Genomic DNA, 18745 nt, shown 5'->3' with positions numbered 1-18745 from the left:
AAATTTAATTTAATTAATTTAAATTTAATTAAATTTAAATTTAAAATTAAATAAATTTAAAATAATTAATTTAATATAATATAAATTTAATATAATATAAAATATATAATTTTTATATAATTTATATAATATATAATTTATATAATTTTTATAATTTATAATAATTTTATAATTTTTTGTTTAATAATTTAAGAACAGGGTAAAATAATATTTTTCTTTATGGGAAGCCATTTACTTTCACTCCCTAACATACATGGTTAATTTTATTCGCAATAAGTTATCTTTTAATAAAAAGTGAAACTTAAAAGAGTATCTGGGTGGATCAGTCAGTTAAGCATCCAACCCTTGATTTTGGCTCAGATCATCATCTCAGGTCATGAGATCAAGCCCCACCCTCACTGGGCTCTGTGCCAGGCATGGAGCCCGCTTAATATTCTCTTTCTCCCTTTGCCCTTCACTGCTCCTCCACCCCCGACTTGTGTGTGCTAGCTCTCAAAAAAAAAAAAAAAAAGTGAAACTTACGAGACTTCTGAAAATATCAACTTTTTTTTTTTTTTTGGAGAGAGAGAGCATGAACAGTGGAGTGGGGGCAGGTGTCGGGTAAGGGGTAGGGGGAGAGAGAGAATCCCAAGCAGGCTCCATGTCCAGCAGGGAGCCTGAGTCTGAGCTTGATCTCAAGGACCCTGAGGATCATGACCTGAGCTGAAATCAAGAGTCTTATGCTTAACTGGTTGAGTCACTCTGGTACTCCTTTTTAATTTCTTTCAAAATTTTAATTTTTGGAGTTTAAAAATGTGAATATGAGAATCTAGTCATAGTATTAATTAAGTAAATTTCAAAATTAACAAAATAGTTGCTTTCTAGCTTCTATACTAGAAGTTCTGTTGAGAAGAAATTCGGCTCTCTTCACTCAGGTCCCAGACAGAAGAGCTGGTATAGCAATGACAAAAGTATTCTCTGGTTATCCCTCTTAATGAAGAAACACAGTTCAAACTAAACCAGAAAATGAATGAACAGAAATAAACAGTGAAGGGCTCAATCACAGTGAACTGAGAGTTAAAGAGGAAGAGAAGCAAAGGCTGTAAAAGGAGCAAAAGCAGGGAAGAGACTTAAAAGGCAGCAGAACCCAGATCCGTCTCTATTTCTCTGGGAATAAATATTTCCTTGTTATCATTTGTCATTAAATACTACCCCACCATATGAATTTGCTCTCAAAGTTCTACTCATCCTTCATCATACCTTTCAATTTAGCAAGAAAAGGTAATGTCCTATTTTTATTAACTTAGGAGACAGGCTTTTATTTTTATTCTTTGCATCTCATCACAATCATAAGAGTATTGCTTACAAATTCTCTCCAATTTGTATTTCTGGTATAGACTCAGTAGAACTTTATGGTTACTAATAAAATAAAACCAAGGGGTGAATACAAGATTTGGTCTACATACAAACTGATTATTAAGTAATATAATTTTTCTTGAACTATATACATTTTTTACTAGGTAGTTTGTTTAGAAACTATATGCAGAGGCCTTCTAGAGTTTAATTACATTTCTTACATCAAGGTTACTCTTAAAAGAACCTTAAATTCTGTCTAATAGACAAATAATATTTAATTTTATAGTCATATTAGTCAAACACATGAAATAACAATTATGTGACCTATTTGGATAAAACTCAAATATTGCTAGTTTTATTTTAATGGAAATAACTAAGTTACACGATCACCTTCACATATTTTTCATACTTTAAAGAAAACATTCATACTACTTACTGTCTCTACTACCTCTAGCCACTTCTCACAGTGTCTGTGTACATAAGTTCCATAAGACTTTACAAAATGGACAATTGGAGCTGTTTCTCAAATACTTTTCAAGCAAACAAGCAAAGTCATTATTAAATGTATAAAGAACCAAACAGTCATGGGGAAAGTAGTGAAAGATGCATGGAACACAGGGAAAACAGAGAGACAATAAAGAGTCTCTTTTTTATGACTAGTTAGTCATGGTCTTTCAGTCTCTTATTGGAATAACTAATAACTGAACAAAATACTTTTATTGGAGGAAAATCCTAGAAATTATTATAAAACACAATTACCCAAATGTTCTTAAATACAAATAAGATTAAAACATCTAGATAATATTAGAATTTTTACAACTGTTTGTTAAGAACTGATGAAAGAAATGCAGAATAATGGCAGTTCAAGAAATCTCAGCTACTAAACAGAAAACCATTCCTTTTAAGTATTTGACATTTTGTTCATAAATCTGGCTGAACGGTTCTGCTCTTTATTCAAGCTACAGTGGTTTAGGCAGAGTTCGTTTCTCTAGATTCCTAACTACCAACAGTATTATTTCTAGCTATTAGCAGTTTTCCATCATGAATAGGACAAGAGTTGTCAAAACTTCTCCAGTTTGGCTTAAAATGTTCCTGCTCTTGCCAAGGGTCACCTTACCTCCAACAGCCATGAAAGAGTAAGTACCAAATATGGGAGGAAAGTGTGAAAAAGAGAATTGATGAAAAGTGAAATAAAGAATAGAGGCTTGAAAAATAAATGGGACAAAGAATATGATGAGATAAGCAAAACCCTCTTTCCAGAACTCCCGTACAGACTATTGTAATGAAAACTTGCCTGTACCAACCATGCGTATAAGGAGAAATATTAAACCCAAACTGGCCATCAAATACAAAATTATCTACAATTTCTATCACAGTGCTGAACATTTAGCATGTGCTCAGGGAATAAAAACTAGGTTGTATCACTCACCTTATCAAGTTCACTTGTCAGTTTTTTATTTTCTTCAGTTAATAATACTTTTTCTCGTTCATACTGTTGTTTGAACTCATTTTCAAATTCTTCCCTTTCACTTTGACTAACATGATTCAAAACATAAGAGGGGGGAAAAAGGCAATGGAATTAAAGTTAAAATAACATATCCCTGATTGGCTACTGTACCATGTGCTTTTAATTCTGAAAAATTACATATCTTAAATGTACCAAATCCCAATCTTCCCTCTTAAAATTAAAAGTCACATTCCTTTCAATTAACAGACTTGTATGCCTAACAATGGCTACTTTGCTTTTCATTTGAAAATCTGAGAAGACATCTGTGATTTGTAGACTTCATGACTGTGCTCATCTTATTTGGTTTTATATGTACCAGAAAGTATGGGAAAATGAAGAGGTTAGGGAAAGAAGGGAACACGTGAGCCCCAACATGTTTCCTTATACTCAGCTCAAGATTGTTAGCAAACCCTCAGTGAAATTTCCAATAATTCTCTCGATATATTCAGCCCTTCCTTCCTTCTTACCTAAGTACCTACCTATACACATATGCATATATACACAACAAATTTAATATTATAAAACTTATTTAAAATGATAGTTCTGAGAAGCACAACTGATTCACCCTTAGAGGTAAACACAGTGCTAACAGACTTTTTGGAAACCACCTAACGGAGAAAGAGGAATCAGTTTTCAAACACTGAGTTGAAATGCAGATGAAGAGGCTTATATTCTAAACAATCAAAGGTCAATGAAGAAATCAAATAAATTAAAAAAAAAATGAGAAGACAAATGAAAAATGAAAACTCCATGGTCCAAAATCTTTGACACAGCAAAAGCAGTTCTAAGAAGGAAATATCCAATGATGCAGGCCAACTCAAGAAATAAAAAGCTCAAATAAACAATTTAACTTTATGCCTAAATTGGGGGAAAAAAGACAAATGAAATCTAAGGTGAGTAGAAGAAAGGAAATAATAAAGATCATAGCAGAAATAAATAGGGATTTAAAAAAAAAAACCCATAACGAAACCAAGAACTGGTTCTTTGAAAAGATAAACAGAACAGATAAACCCTTATACCCAGACTCATCAAGAAAAAAGACTCAAATACATAAAATCAGAAACAAAAGAGAACTGAACCACAGAAATATAAGAATAAGAGAATACTATGAAAAATTATATGCCAACAAACTGAACAAACTACTTCTAGTTTTTCTGGGATAAATTCCCAGAAACACACTATCCTCCAAACTGAATCAGGAAGAAACAAGAAAGTCTGAACAGACCAATTACTAGTAACAAAATTCAATCAGTAATCAAAACACTTCCCCAAAATAAAAGTCCAAGACCAGATGGCTAAACATGTGAATGCCACCAGACATTTAATGAAGAGTTAATACCTAACTCTTCTCAAACTCTTATAAAAAATAGAAGACGATAGATATTTTCCAAATACATTCTATAAGGCCAGCATTACCCTGATACCAAAACCAAAGACACCATAAAAAAAAGAGAACTACAGGCGAATACCCCTGATGAACATGGATATAAAAATGTTCAACAAAATACCAGCAAACCACATTCAACAATATATTGAAAGGATCATTCAGCATGATCAAATGGGATTTATTCTGGAATGTAAGGATGGTTCCATGTACACAAATCAATCAACATCATATACCACATCAAGAAAACAAAGGATAAAAACTGTGTGGTCATCTTAAAAGATGAAGAAAAATCACATGACAAAATTAAACTTTCTATTCATGCTAAAACCCTCAACCAAGTGGGTTTAGAGGGAACACACCTCAATATAATAAAGGCCATCTATGAAAACCCCACAGTTAACAACCCCCATAATGGAGAAAAACTGAGAGCTTCTCCTGTAAAGTCAGAAATAAGACAAGGGTGTCCACTTTCACCACTTTGATTCAACATAGTACTAGAAGCTGTAGCCACAGCAATTACAGAAAAAAAAAAAAAAAAAAAAAAAAAAGGGAACATGAGGACCCATACTGGTAAGGAAGAAGTTAAACTGTCACTATTTGCAGATGACATACTATAACTAGAAAGCCCTTAAGACTCCACTAAAAAAAACTATTAGTAATAAATGAATTCAGTAAAGTTGCAGGATACAAAATTAATACCCCGACTGGTAGCATTTCACTATTACACTAATAACAAAGTAGGAGAAGGAGGAATTAAGAAAATAACTGCATTTACAATCACACCAAAAAGAATAAATAAAATAGCTAGAAATAAACTTAAGGTGGTGAAAGACTTGTACTCTGAAAACTATAAAAGAAACTGAAGATGATATAAACAAATGGAAAGATAGTCCATGCTCATGGATTGAAAGAATTAATATTGCAAAAATGTCCATACTAGCCAAAACAATCTACAAGATTCAGTGCAATACCCATGAAAGTAGCAACAGCATGTTTCACAGAACTAGAACATGTAATCCTAATATTTGTATCGCACTACAAAAGACCCCAAGCAGCCAAAGCAATCTTGAGGAAGAACAACAAAGCTAGAGGCATACTACAAAATTTCAGAGACTACAAAGTTGTGGTAATTAAAGCAGTAAGGTACGGACACAAAAATAAACACATGGATCAATGAACAGAGACTCCAGAAATAAATCCACACTTACCAATTAATCTATGAGAAAGGAGTCAAGAATATACAATGGGGAAAATATAGTCTCTTCAATAAATGGTGCTGGGAAAACTGGACAGCCACAAGCAAAAGTATGAAACTGGAGCACTTTCCCACACCATACACAAAAATAAACTCAAAATGCATTAAAGTTCTAAATGTGAGACCTGATAAAATTCCTAGAAGAGAACACAGGCAGTAATTTCTCTGACACTGGCCACAGCAACATTTTTTTAGATATGCCCCCTAAGACAAGGGAAACAAAAACAAAAATAAACTTTTGGGACTTTATCAAGGTAAAAAACTTGCACAGTAAAGGAAACCATCATTAAAACGAAAAGGCAACCTACTGAATGGGAGAAGATATTTGCAAATGACATATCTGATAAGGGATTAAAATCCAAAATATACAAAGAATGTATACAAGTCAATAAAAAAAACCCAAGTAATCCAACTAAAAAATGGGAAGAGGACTTGAATAGACATTTTTCTAAAGATAACATACAAATGGCCAAAAGACACATGAAAAGATGCTCAACATCACTGATCATCAGGGAAATGAAAGTCAAAACCACAATGAGATAGATATCACCTCACACTTGTCAAAATGGCTAACATAAAAAAATGACAAGAAATAAGTGTTGGCAAGAATGTGGAAAAAGGAACCCTCATGCACTGTAGGTGGGAATGCAAACCATCGAAGCCATGGTGGAAAACAGTATGAAGGTGCCTCAAAAAATTAAAAATAGAAATACTGTATGATTCAGTAATACCCAATACCCACTATTGGGTATTTACCTGAGGAAAACAAAACACTAATTTGAAAAGATTATATGCACCCTTATGTTTACTGCTGCATTATTTACAAAGCAAAGATAGGGAAGCAACCTAAGTGTCCATCAATAGGCAAATGGATAAGGAAGATGTGGTATATACATACACAATGGACTATTACACAGCCATAAAAAGGGATGAGATCTTGCCATTTGTGGTAACATGCATGGGCCTAAAGGGTATTAAACTAAGTGAAAGAAGCCAGACCTAGAAAGACAAATACCGTATGATTTCACACACATGTAGAATCTAAAAAGCAAAACAAATGAACAAACAAATGAAAAGCAGAATTAGACCCATAAATACAGAGAACTGATGGTTGCTAGAAGGAAAGGGGAGGATGGGCAAAATGGATGAAACAGAGCAGGAGGGGCAGGCTTCCAGTTATGGGATGAATAAGACACAGAAAGAAAAGGCACAGCTTAGGGAATCTAGTTAATGATACTGTAATGGTGTCGCACAGTGACAGATAGCCGCGACACTGGTGAGCACAGCATAACCTGGAGAGAAGGTGAATTGCCATGCTGTACACCTGAAACTAAGGTAACACCATGTGTCACCTTGTAATCAATTAAAAAAAATTTAAAGAGGCTTATATCTTAGCAGTAAATGAAATTCAGTATGGATCTGTTCTGGGAAATTTCATATGATTAATTCCAAGTCAATAAAGAACTTAAGTAATGGCTGATTTAAAAAATGTAATCTTAAAAATCTCTTACATCACTATATTATAAATGAAATTACATTTTAAATTATAAATTCTGGGAAAATAAACCATCCTGTGTGTACAGGCAAATAGGCCACTTAAAAAAAATTATCTATAGTCAAACTTCAGTTATGTTTGCATCCCAATGTTTATAGCAACAATGTCCACAATGGCCAAAATACGGAAAGAGCCCTGATGTCCACTGATGGATGAATGGATAAAGAAGATGTGTGTGTACACACACACACACACACAAACACACACACACACACACACACAGGAATATTAGTCATCAAGAAGAAATGAACTCTTGTCATTTCTAAGGATGTAGATGGAACTGGAATGTATTATGCTAAGCAAAGTAAGTCAGACAGAAGAAGCACATGATTTCACTCACACATGGAATTTGAAAAATAAAACAGGATCATAGGGGAATGGAAGAAAAAATAAAAGAAGATGAAAATAGAGTGGGAGACAAACATAAGAGAATCTTAACTCTAGGAAAGAGACTGAGGGTTGCAGGAGGGGAGGGTTGGGGGGACAGGATAAGTCGGTGATGGACACGAAGAAGGGCACATGATGTAATGAGCACTGGGTGTTACATACAACTCAGGAATCACTGAATGCTACCTCTGAGACCAATGATACACTCTATGTTAACTAAATTGAATTTAAATGAAATTTTTAAAAAATCATCTTTCTTGATTCAGAAGCAACTCCAAATAACAAACAAGACAAAAACTTGAGAAACTACAAAGAAGCCTTTCAGAAAAATATGTACACAAATGAACTGAGTAAAATTTCTAAGTAAAACTCTATTTTTTCCTACTAGCACTGAAGAATGCTGACGTCTCTTCCATATGAAAACAAGACAAACACACTCTTCCCTGAACCCTAAGTCATGCTTCATTTGCCAATTCCCTGCCTTTCTGTTCACTGGGAACCACCTGGAAGCCTTGACAGGGTGTGCTGTACCCACTTTCTCATTGACTAACTGTTCCTCACTACACAAAATCTGGTTTCTGCTGCACCACCACCCCAAAAACCTGTTCTCACAACCGGCCATGGTCTCATTATCATATTCAATCCACCTGCCACCTTTGACACCGTCGCCCGTTTCCTCCCTCTTGAAATGCTATCTTCTCCTTGCTTCAGTGATGCCACGCCTGGTTTCCAGCCTCCATCTCTGCCCTTGTGGACCCACCTCTTTCTGTCCTTCTGGTAAATGCCCATCCTCCCAGGTATTCCATTCCAGAGCTTGACTTCTCTTTGCACATCTCCCCTGAGCTGGTTCACCCACTGTACCACCTGAGTCCAATTACCTGGTATGCTGATGAACGCCGAATTTAATCTGAAGCTTTTCTGGGCTCCCTTCAACTGCTGACTTGGTATCTCCACAAAGACGTCTCACAGAGCACCTCAAATGCAACACGCCCAACTCAGGAGAGCGCCACACAAGTTCCTACCACCCTATTTACCTTCCTCATACACTCTACTATCTCTTCTCCTTCTCTAGGTGAAAAGCACAGCTCAGCCCAAACCCTCCACTTATATACCTGTTCAAGTACATGGTTTCTGCATTTTTCTCCCCATGTTGGATAATTCCTATCAAATTAAAACATGGTGTTATTTCTCCCATCTAAAAACAGAAACAAAAGGCAAAAATAACTTCTTTTGAGATCAGTTTCTCCTCCAACTACTGCTTCCTTGCACTGCTTGCTTTTAAGAGATTCCAACTACTATTCTGTTTTCCAACTGCTTTCCTTCAAGTCTTGGATCCCACTGTGGGGCTTTCCCCCTCTTGTTCCACTGAAATTGTTTTTATCAAAGTTATCAGTGAGCATCACATTGTTAAATTCAACTGTCACTGCCCGGACCCCTCATCGTACTTGATTCAGACCTCATCTCATGTAACATGTAGATGGATCTGATATGCTTTCATCACGTGGCTTCCAGGAAACCAAATCAGTCCAGTCTTCTTCCTATCATTCTCAGCTGTCCCCTTGGCCATTTCTTCCTGATTTCCAAACTCCCTACTAAAGACTGGAGCATCCCAGCGCTCAGTGCTGGGCCTCTTTTCTATCTACCAATCACTAAGTAATCTCATAGAGTCTGTTTAAATACCATGTGAGTGATAAAATACTCCGAGGATTTTTTCTCTAGCCCTAAAATCCAGGCTGAGCTATCCAATGGCCTACCTGACATCTCTGCGTGGGTGTCTAATGGGCATCTCAAACATAACTGTTTCTCTCTAAATGGTAACTACAGTCCCCTAACTGCTAAGACATCAAACCTCAGTATCATCCTTAATTCCTCCTCTTCCTTTCTCACTCCATATCTAGTCCACCAGCAGAAACCAGTGTCTTTACTTATAAGGAGTATCAGAATCCCAACTCTTCTTACCACCACTCTGCCTCCACCCTAAGCCAACGCACCATCCTTTTGGGCCTGGACTACTTCTAAATCATTTCCAGGCTTTTCTCTTATCTAAGTCAGCCTGGCCTTAACCCAGTAGTCAGAGTAACCATGTTAAAACACAACCCGGTATTTGTCAGTTTTCCACTCAAAATCCTGCAGTACGTCCCTGCAATGGTTTTCTCCCAAACGAATAACCAGAAGTCACCCGTCACAAAGCCTTGCCCGATCTGGTCTGGCTCCCTCTTGTACTCATCTCCTACTCTTCTTTCCCCTTAAGTCTACCTTGGCCATATTGGCCTCCTTATTATTATTATTTTTAATAGACCTATTTTTAAGAAAAGTTTTAGGTTCATAGCAGAGATTTTCCACATGCCCCCCAGCCCCCCAAACATGGGTACAACCTTCCCACAACACCACCCCCAGCAGAGTGGAGCATGGGTTCCATCAGTGATCTTGCAGTGGACGCATCGCCTGGGTTGGGACGTGTTCAACAACACACACACCCATCACAGCATCATGCGGAGGGGCTGTGCTGCCCTGGACATCCTCCCAGACACCTCTGCCTTCTCCCACGCCCTGGCAACCACTGCTCTTTATCCTTCTCCATAGTTTTGCCTTCTTATTATTTTTTTAACAGCCTGTGCTCTGTATAGAGCATTCTTCTCCTCCATCTGTAGAGATGCCTCCCTACTTTCTTCAGCCCTTACTTCAATTACCTTCTCAGCATTCTTTCCCCAGACCAGTCTATACAGACACTTAATTGCCCCCTCAATGCTTCATGGCCCCATTCTGTGCTTTATTTTTTGTTCTGGCATTTATCGTTACCTGATATATTCCATATTTTACTTATTTTGTTTGTAGTCTTTCACCTAAATAAAGGAAAGCTCTGGAAGGACAGAGATTTTGTCTGTCCACCACTACATTCCCAGGGCCTGTAACAGAATAGTTGCTTTTATCCACCAAAGGCCCTAAAATTTTTTTTGTTGAATGAATGGACCAAACTAAATAAATTTTGGCTTCCAATATAAGTAGAGAATAACAAAAGCATATATTCAGCTAAAATCCAGAAACAGGAGCATCACTAGCAATTTCTCCCATCTGGCCATCATGGCACCCAGATTCTGGCTCTCTGGGATCCTCTGAGCCCACACGCTTCCCTCCGCCTTCACAGTCAGCACCTACTGTCCTGATCATCCCTCGAAGCCAGGTTCCCACCTGCCGTCTGCTCCCCTCAGTCCTGCTCCACACAGGAACAAGAGTGATCTTTCAAAACCAGAAGTACCACCCTGTGACCTGCCTTCAATGGCCTTAGGATGACGTCCAAACTCCCTGCTCTGCTTCATGATCTTAAGTCTACTACCCTCTGCAGACCCACTTCTCGCCCTCTCATCTGTCTTTCTGTGGCTCCACCACAGGGAACAGCCTTAGTATTCTGAACGTGCCATGCTCCCCGCTTTTCCTCTCCATCCCAGCACATTCCGCTACCCCCGTCTGGACACTCTTCCACCGTTAATTTCCTGTTTCTTTGGTTTTGTCCAAAAAACCCAGACATTCCAAAGTCACCCTCTGTGTGTCATTTATGGGAGCTCCTGCATTTTGCCTGTACTTATACTGTCCCATTTGCTGCCTGTCATGATGTAGTATAATCTCCTATTTACTGATCTTGGCTTTGGGCTCCTTAGGACTGCAGTAAGTGGACTGCTCATGTATCTCCAGCCCTTGACACACAGGCACAACAAGCATCCAGGAAATATTTATTAGAGGAGTAAATAAGTTGATTCTTACCTCTCTCTCCTGTTTTTTTCCAATTTGTCTTTCAAAATCATAATTTCCTTGTTGAGGGCAAGTTGCTGGCCTTCTGAATCATGAAGCTCCTTCTTCAGATTTTTTATTTCATTTGCATGTATTCCTTCTCTTTTAGACAATTCTTCTTCATAAAAGATACTTTTCTTTTCTAAATCAGTCTTTAGTTTGGTCATCTCTTGCTGATGTTCTATGCTGCACAGTCCTGGTGAGTAACTAATTTGTTTTTGCTATAGAAGTAATAACAAAAAATCGATTCATCTATAAGAATAATAAAATATCAAATAACTTTTCTATAAATAAAGAACTGTTCTTATAGTTCAATATTATTTTTGTATATTATCACATAAATAAAACTTTTTTTATTAAAGCTATTCACCTTTTTTGGCAATATGTTCCAAATAGTTTTCTCAGTATGTATTCCCTCATTGTGTTGTGTTTTACAGCAGATTATATATCTGTAATTTCTGCTCATAGTTATATAATTATTTGTTTATATTTATATTTCTAATGTATACAGAATTATTGTTGGTGTATGGAGTGAGAGAAAAATCTAACTGGATCCTATTTCTGATGTGGAACCAATAAAGAATTTTAAGTATGTTTGTGTCTTAAGAAGATTTAGTGGGGTAGGGAATGACAGAGCTAGAATGTACAAAAAGCTTCTCCAATGGTCCAGTGAGAAAGACAAAGGTCTAATCAAACATCTTCACGTCCACTAGAAAAAATGATAGGTTTCTTGGCATTTAGGTAGGGCATTAGGGACAAGAAATTTAGCTGAAAGCCAATTTTTTTAGAAATTAGGATGAAATATATTCTCAGTAATAAAGTGCAAGGAAAATGCAAAGTCCAAAGCATCCTCCAGACAGTGGCTAAAGGGTGAGCAGAAACAGACAGAGATTATGTCTTTAGACCTCCTGAGCTTTGGAACGTTTCTGTGACTCTGCTATAGGCTATTTTCCCAGGTGATCACCAATAAAAGTTTTAGAACCCAAAGAAACTATGGGTTTATGTCATGCTCTGGAGGACACTGTGTCCTTTTATGAAAACAGTTTTAAGGGCTGAAAACCTATTAACAGAAGTCGATTTAAAGTTGAAAGAAAACTATCCCCCTTCTTCACATTTGAGGTACATACTTTATTTATTTTTTAAAAATTTTATTTTATTTTTTCAGTGCTACAGAATTCATTGTTTATACACCACACTTTAAAAGAAAAAAAAGAAAAGCCAGACACACCCATTGGGCTGGAGAACTGTCTCTGGGGTACCCACTGTACTATCTAACCACTGACTACAGCAGTACTGGTGGCATCATGCCTACTGCACGCCAAGACTCAGACCATCTGGCATCATGGGGGCAGCCTGGCACACAGTGCTCCGCCAGAACCGGGAGGAGCCACAGCAAGTATGACTCTGGCTCTCTGTGTCACCACAAAATGAGGCCTCACTCAACAGCTGTGGTCCTGACCACTTACCTATATGGCTCTCTCATTTTTTTCATCATCTAAAGAACAATTTTAGTTTGCTGTTCTGGTTCGTGTAGTTTGGCTGTTGGGGTAGCAGCAGCATACACTGGCATTTCAAGCAAAAGTTACCCTGATATCAAAACCTAACAAAGATACCACCAGAACAAGTCATAGGCTCAAGTCACTTGTTGCTAAGAATGTAAAAAAAGTCAAAATAAAATGCTGATAAAATAAAACTGTATGTTAAAAAAGAACAATCTACCCCAAAAGAATAGGTCTTACTGCAGGTATTAAAGGTAATTTAATACTAGTAAACTTGTTAATAATGTACAAAGATGGCATTATGTTAATGAATTAAATTAAAATAAATCCATACAATAATCTCAGTAGGTACCCAAGTCCAAAAACATTTGAGAAAATCCAATACCCATTCCAAATACTAGCCCGAGTCCTACAATAAGACAAAAAACAAAAACAAAAACAGTAAAGTGATTCTTCTTTACCCATTTTCCAGCTATCAGACAAAATAATACCTACTGGTGAAGCACCAGAAAAACATACAAGAAACTAAGGAATAATTACAAAGATGGGGTCTGTCATTATTCCTTACTTAGTTTTTAGGTATGCTGTCTGAGCAAGTAACATGTGCAATAGTTATAAGAAATGAGTGTTAAAAAGAAAAGTTATAAAACCATTCTAATTTCCATAGAATTGTTTGCCCACAAAATGTAAATAAATCCACTAAAAAGTGTTATAACTGATAAAGCTGAGTAAAGTAACTGCAGGTAAGATAAACACAAATCAACAATACTTCTCGGGAGCGGAATGAGCAATAACAAAACACAGTAAAAAATTTCATTGTTAATAGCAAAAACAATCAAAGAAAAATTATCAGAAACTAATACATGCATGTGAAGAATAACAATAGTGAGTAATCTGAATTATATGAAGAAAGGGTAAGTCTTTTATAAAAGACGTAAAAGACTTGAAACAAAATAGAAAAATACCTACTACTTGACAGATTGAATGCACAGGTATTTAGTATTTCTCGTTATATTCCTTGTAAATATAATTAAACAATTAAATATAGGAGATGGCACACAGGTGTTGCTGTGTATCAGAAAAATACACTTGTAAAAATGCCAAAGAAAATCCTGGGGGAAAAAGGGAGTAAAGAGGAAGAGAGAAGAATGTTCTTTTCAGATATTAAAACATACTGTACAAACCTTTAATAAAAATCTTAGTGTAATAGAGCTCTATCCCAAAGTAATTTTATTCAATATACGAGAAATCTTCAATAACTGAGGAAGGCAGTGACTAACTTATGGAATTGGAACTGCCAATTTAGCAACAAAAGAACAAAATGATTCTCACAACATCCCGTCTAGCAAAACGAATTCCAAGTAACTTAGATTTAAATATATTTAGAAGCATACAGAAATATAATTGACTAGAGTTAAATATTTTTAACTCCAACAGAAACATCCAGGAAAAGGCAGAATCACATACTAAACAAACTGAGAAAAGGACAAGCCAAGCTCTGAAGCAATAAAGACACACCGAGGAAAGTAAGAACAAACCTCCTGTGATTTGAAAAGGAAACAAGACCAAAACTAAAGGGCAAATGATAAATGAATTAATAGTTGTGGACAAATGCAATAAGTATCATTTTCACTATGTGAGGAGTTTATATGAATTGTAAGAGAAGCATTCAGACTAAAATTTAAAAAGGCAAATAAGGGAATAATTCACAAAGAATTAAATTTAAATTTAAAAAGGCAAATAAGGGAATAATTCACAAAGAAAAATATGATTAACAAACAATCTACTAATAAGGCAAGAAATGCCTCTTTTTATACTTGCAACAATTTGTGGCCTGCATCTAGTGCCTGAAAGTGACCTGACAACTTCATTTCCAGGTATCTGTTCTAAGAAATAATACTAAAAAAGCAATGCACAAAAGTATTCGTGGTAATGACAGTGTTGCTGAAGTGAAATGTAAATATTCAATAGCAGAGAACTGGATTGAGTGGATATCCTTCGTAATCATTAAAACTCTGTGACAGTTATGTAATGAGTGTAAATGCTTATATCACATAAAAAGTAAGAAAGTGAAAAATACACATGTTAAGGGTTAAATTGTGTCCCTCCAAAATTCTTGTTAAAGCACTAACCACCAGAACCTCAGAATGTGATATTTTAAAGAATGGTCTCAAATACTGAATGATCTGACTTACGCATGGAATCTAAAAGTTAAAAACTCTTGGGAGCAGAGGGTAAAATGGTGGTTGCCAAGGGGGGAGCAGGGGCAATGGGAGAATGTTAGAAAGGTACTAAAATTTCACACAGGTAGGATGAGTAAGTTCTGGAGATCTAAGGTAAAGTTCCATATACTTGAAATTTCTACAAGCGTGGATCTTAATTGTTCTCAGTCAAAAAAAAAAAAAAAAAGACAAATAAGTGAGGGCATGAGGGTATGTTAATTAGCTTGTTGTGGTACATATTTCACAATGTATACATATATCTAGACACCACATTTTATATCTTAAATATATACAATTTTTATTTGTCAATTACATCTCAATAAGGCTGGAAAAAAAAAGAAAAGTAGGGTCTGTACAGTGGTAACTGACTTAAAACAGGTCGTTAGGGCGGGCCCTTTCCCAATATAACAGCGTCCTTATAAAAAGAAAAAAATCTGGACTCAGTCTTGCACCCAGGGAGAAGGCAGCAATCCAGGTGATACATAAACCAAGGAATCCAAACCATCAGAAATCAATCCTGGCAACACTTTCATTTCAGACATCCAGTCAGAATAATTGAGACAATAAATTCTCGTTTCTTAGGCCACCCAGTTTGTGGTAATTTGTAGCAGCCCCAGCAAACTAATACAGCAGGGTAAAAAGCTCTTGTAGCATATGATCACAAGAACTGAAAAGTCTTTTGTTTTGTTTTGTTTTTTAAAAAACAGCCTTACTGAGATACTATTATCATACTGTGCTATTAGCCCATTTAATGTGTACAGTTCAATGGTTTATGTAGTTTAATTTTAAGTAGTAAAATACATATACCATAAAGTTGTGCCATCTTAACTATTTTAAGTGTAGAATTCACTAAGTATTAATTACATTCAGAATGTTGTACAACCATGATCACTATGTATTTCCAAAACTTTTTCATTATCCCAAAGAGAAATTCTCTAACCATTCAAGAATAGCTCCCCATTACCTACACTACCTGGTAACCTTGATTCTGCTTTTTATCTCAATGAATTTGCCTAGATACTTCATTCAAGTAGAATCATACAAAATCTGCTTTTTTTCTTTTTTTTTTGCCTGGTATCTTTCACTTCGCATAAAGTTTTCAAGATTCATCCATGTTGGGCCACGTATCAGAGAGTCGCCCCTTTTGACAAATGAATGATATTCCACTGCATGTAAAAACTATATTTTGCTTCTGCATCTCTTCATGGACACTGGAGCTGTTTCTACCTTCTGGCTATTGTAATAATGTTTCAAAAAACACTGGTGTACAAATATCTCTTTGAGACCCTGCTTACAATTCTTCAGGGTACATACCTAGGAGCTGAATTGCTGGGTCATGTGGTAACTCTATGTTTACCTTTCTGAGGAATAACCAAACTGTTTTCACATCCTTACAAAGACTTGCTTTGTTCCTCCCTCCCTCCGCCCAATTTTAGCTATCCTAGTAGGTGTGGAGTGGTCTCTCCAGGTTTTAACTTCATTTCCCGAATGACTAATGATGTTGAACATCTTTCTGTGGGCTTATGCCTATTAAAATATCTTCTCTAGAGAAATGTCTATTCAAGTTATTTGCCCAATTTTTGATTGGGTAGTTTGTCTTTTCGTTGTTCAAGTATAGGACTTGTTTACATATTCTGGTTATCAAACTCTTACCAGATACTTGATTTGCAAATAATTTCTATTTCCTTAAAAATGTCCTTTGATGCAATGCACACAATTTTTTATTTTAAGTCCAATTTATAAAAAAAAATTTTTTTACTCATGCTTTCAGTGTCATAGTTAAGAATCCATGCCACAGTCATGAATATTTACCTCAATGTTTTCTTCTAAGAGTTCTGTGGTTATAGCTTTTATATTTAGGTTGATCTATTTTGAGTCAATTGTTTTATATGATCTGAGCTAGGGGTCCAACTTTGTTTGCATGTAGAAATACAGTTGTCCCAGCACATAAATCAAAGGGAGTATTCTTTCCTCACTGAACAGATTTAGGACAGTGTCAAAAATCACTTGGCCATAGTTGCAAAAGTTCACTTCTTGACTCTGAATTCTATTCCAGTGGCCTGTGTTTCTATTCGTAAGCCAGTACCAGAGTCCTTCTATTACTCTTAACTTTGTAGTAACTCTTGAAACTGGGAAGTTTAAGCCTTCCAATTCTGTTTTTCTTTTGCTGGACTGTTTGTCCGCTTGGGGCCACTTGCAATTCCATATGAAATTCAAGATATTTTCCATTTCTGCAAAAAGCGTTATTGGAGTTTTACTAGGAATTGTGATGAACTTGTACATGATTTTGGGTAACACAGACATCTAAACAATATTAAGTTGTCCTAACCATATATGTGGGATATCTTTCCATTTACTTATGTCTCCTTTAATATCTTTCAACAATGTTCTGTAATTTCCAGTACACAAGTCTTTAACCCTCTTGGTGAAATTTATTCCAAGGAGCTCTATTCTTTTAGCTACTATTTTAACAAACTGCTTTCACAATTTCCTCTGTGGATTATCCATTGCTGGCATATAGAACACAACTTCCTACTGGGTGAGTTGGTATTGCAACCCTGGGATCGTTTGTTTTCTAATTATTGTGTTTTAAAAGTTCTTAGTATATTTTGCATAACAGTCTTTTATTAGATAAGTCTGTAGTTTTCCAGTCTGTGCCTCATCTTTTCATTCTCTTCACAGATGTCTTTTCCAGAGCAGAAATACTTAATTTCAATGGAGTCTAATGTATCAATTCTTTATTTCATCAATTGTACCTTTGGTGCTGTAGGTAAGAGGTCACTGTCCTAGGTAATCTCAGTCTTCTATATTATCTTCTTCCCAGAAGATAATGTTGTAGTTTCATATTTTACATTTAGGTCTGTGATCCATTTGAGTTAATTTTAATAAAGGGTGTAAGTTCTATGTTTAGATTCATTCATTCATTCAATTTATTTGGATGTCTAGTTGTACAGCACCACTTGAAAAGACAATCTTTATTCCATTATATTGCCTCCGTTCCTTTGTTAAAAATGACTTGTCTGCATATTCATTTGCCAGTACCACATGTTCTTGATTATTGCAGGTTTGTGGTAAATCTTGAAGTCAGGTGGTGTCAGTCTTACAACTGTATTTATTCTTTTCCATTAGTATGGTATTGGCTCTTCTAGGCCTTTCATTTCTCTGTATAAATCTTAGGTCTAACTTGATGACATCCACAAAAGGACTTGCTGGGGTTTTGATTAGGAATGCATTAAATCTACAGGTAAAGATAAGAAGAACTGAATCTTGATACTGAATCTTCTTACCCACAAACACGGACTATCTCCATTTATTTAGTTCTTCCTTGATTTCTTTTATCAGAGTTTTATAGTTTTCCCCACATAGCTCTTTTGCACACTTTATTTATACCTAACTATTTCATTTCTATGGGTGCTAACATTAATAGAGTTTTTAATGTCAAATTCCACTTTTTCGTGGATGTTATACAGGAAAGTGACTGGCTTCTGGGTATTAACCTTCTATCCTGCAACCTCCCCATAATGGCTTATTAGTTTCAGTTGTTTCATCAACTTTTTTTGATTATCTGTACGGGTGATCATGCCATTCCTGAACAGTTTTACATCTTCCTTCACAATCTGCATACCTCTTATTTTGTCTTCTTGTCTTACTACATTAGCTAGGACATCCAATACAATGTTGAAAGGTAGTGGTGAAAGGTATATTTTCAACCATGCTCTTGATTCAAGTTTCAAGTTTCTCACAAGTATGTTAGCTCATTTTCTGTTAAATATTCTTTATCAGGTTTAGAATTTACTGATCGTTTTTGTTTT

At 35.9% G+C, this 18745-nt stretch overlaps 1 protein-coding gene across 4 annotated transcripts in view; it reads right to left on the bottom strand.

The window, feature by feature from the left end:
* The window catches only part of LOC111150759 (CDC42 binding protein kinase alpha), a 328384-nt gene that overhangs the window by 83986 nt on the left and 225653 nt on the right, over positions 1-18745 (bottom strand). For all 4 annotated transcript variants that reach the window (XM_022508346.1, XM_022508347.1, XM_022508348.1 and 1 more), the window contains 2 exons: positions 11186-11433; positions 2765-2870 (listed from right to left, as the gene is read on the bottom strand). In XM_022508346.1, the coding sequence (XP_022364054.1) occupies positions 2765-2870; positions 11186-11433 (354 nt within the window). The remainder of the gene's footprint in view (positions 1-2764; positions 2871-11185; positions 11434-18745) is intronic.

This window comes from Enhydra lutris, unplaced genomic scaffold (assembly GCF_002288905.1).
Source record: "Enhydra lutris kenyoni isolate GAN:26980312 unplaced genomic scaffold, ASM228890v2 scaffoldscaffold24, whole genome shotgun sequence".
Classification (NCBI taxonomy): domain Eukaryota; kingdom Metazoa; phylum Chordata; class Mammalia; order Carnivora; family Mustelidae; genus Enhydra; species Enhydra lutris.
Note: the sequence above shows the minus strand (reverse complement) of the source record. Positions and strands in the feature narration are given on the sequence as shown.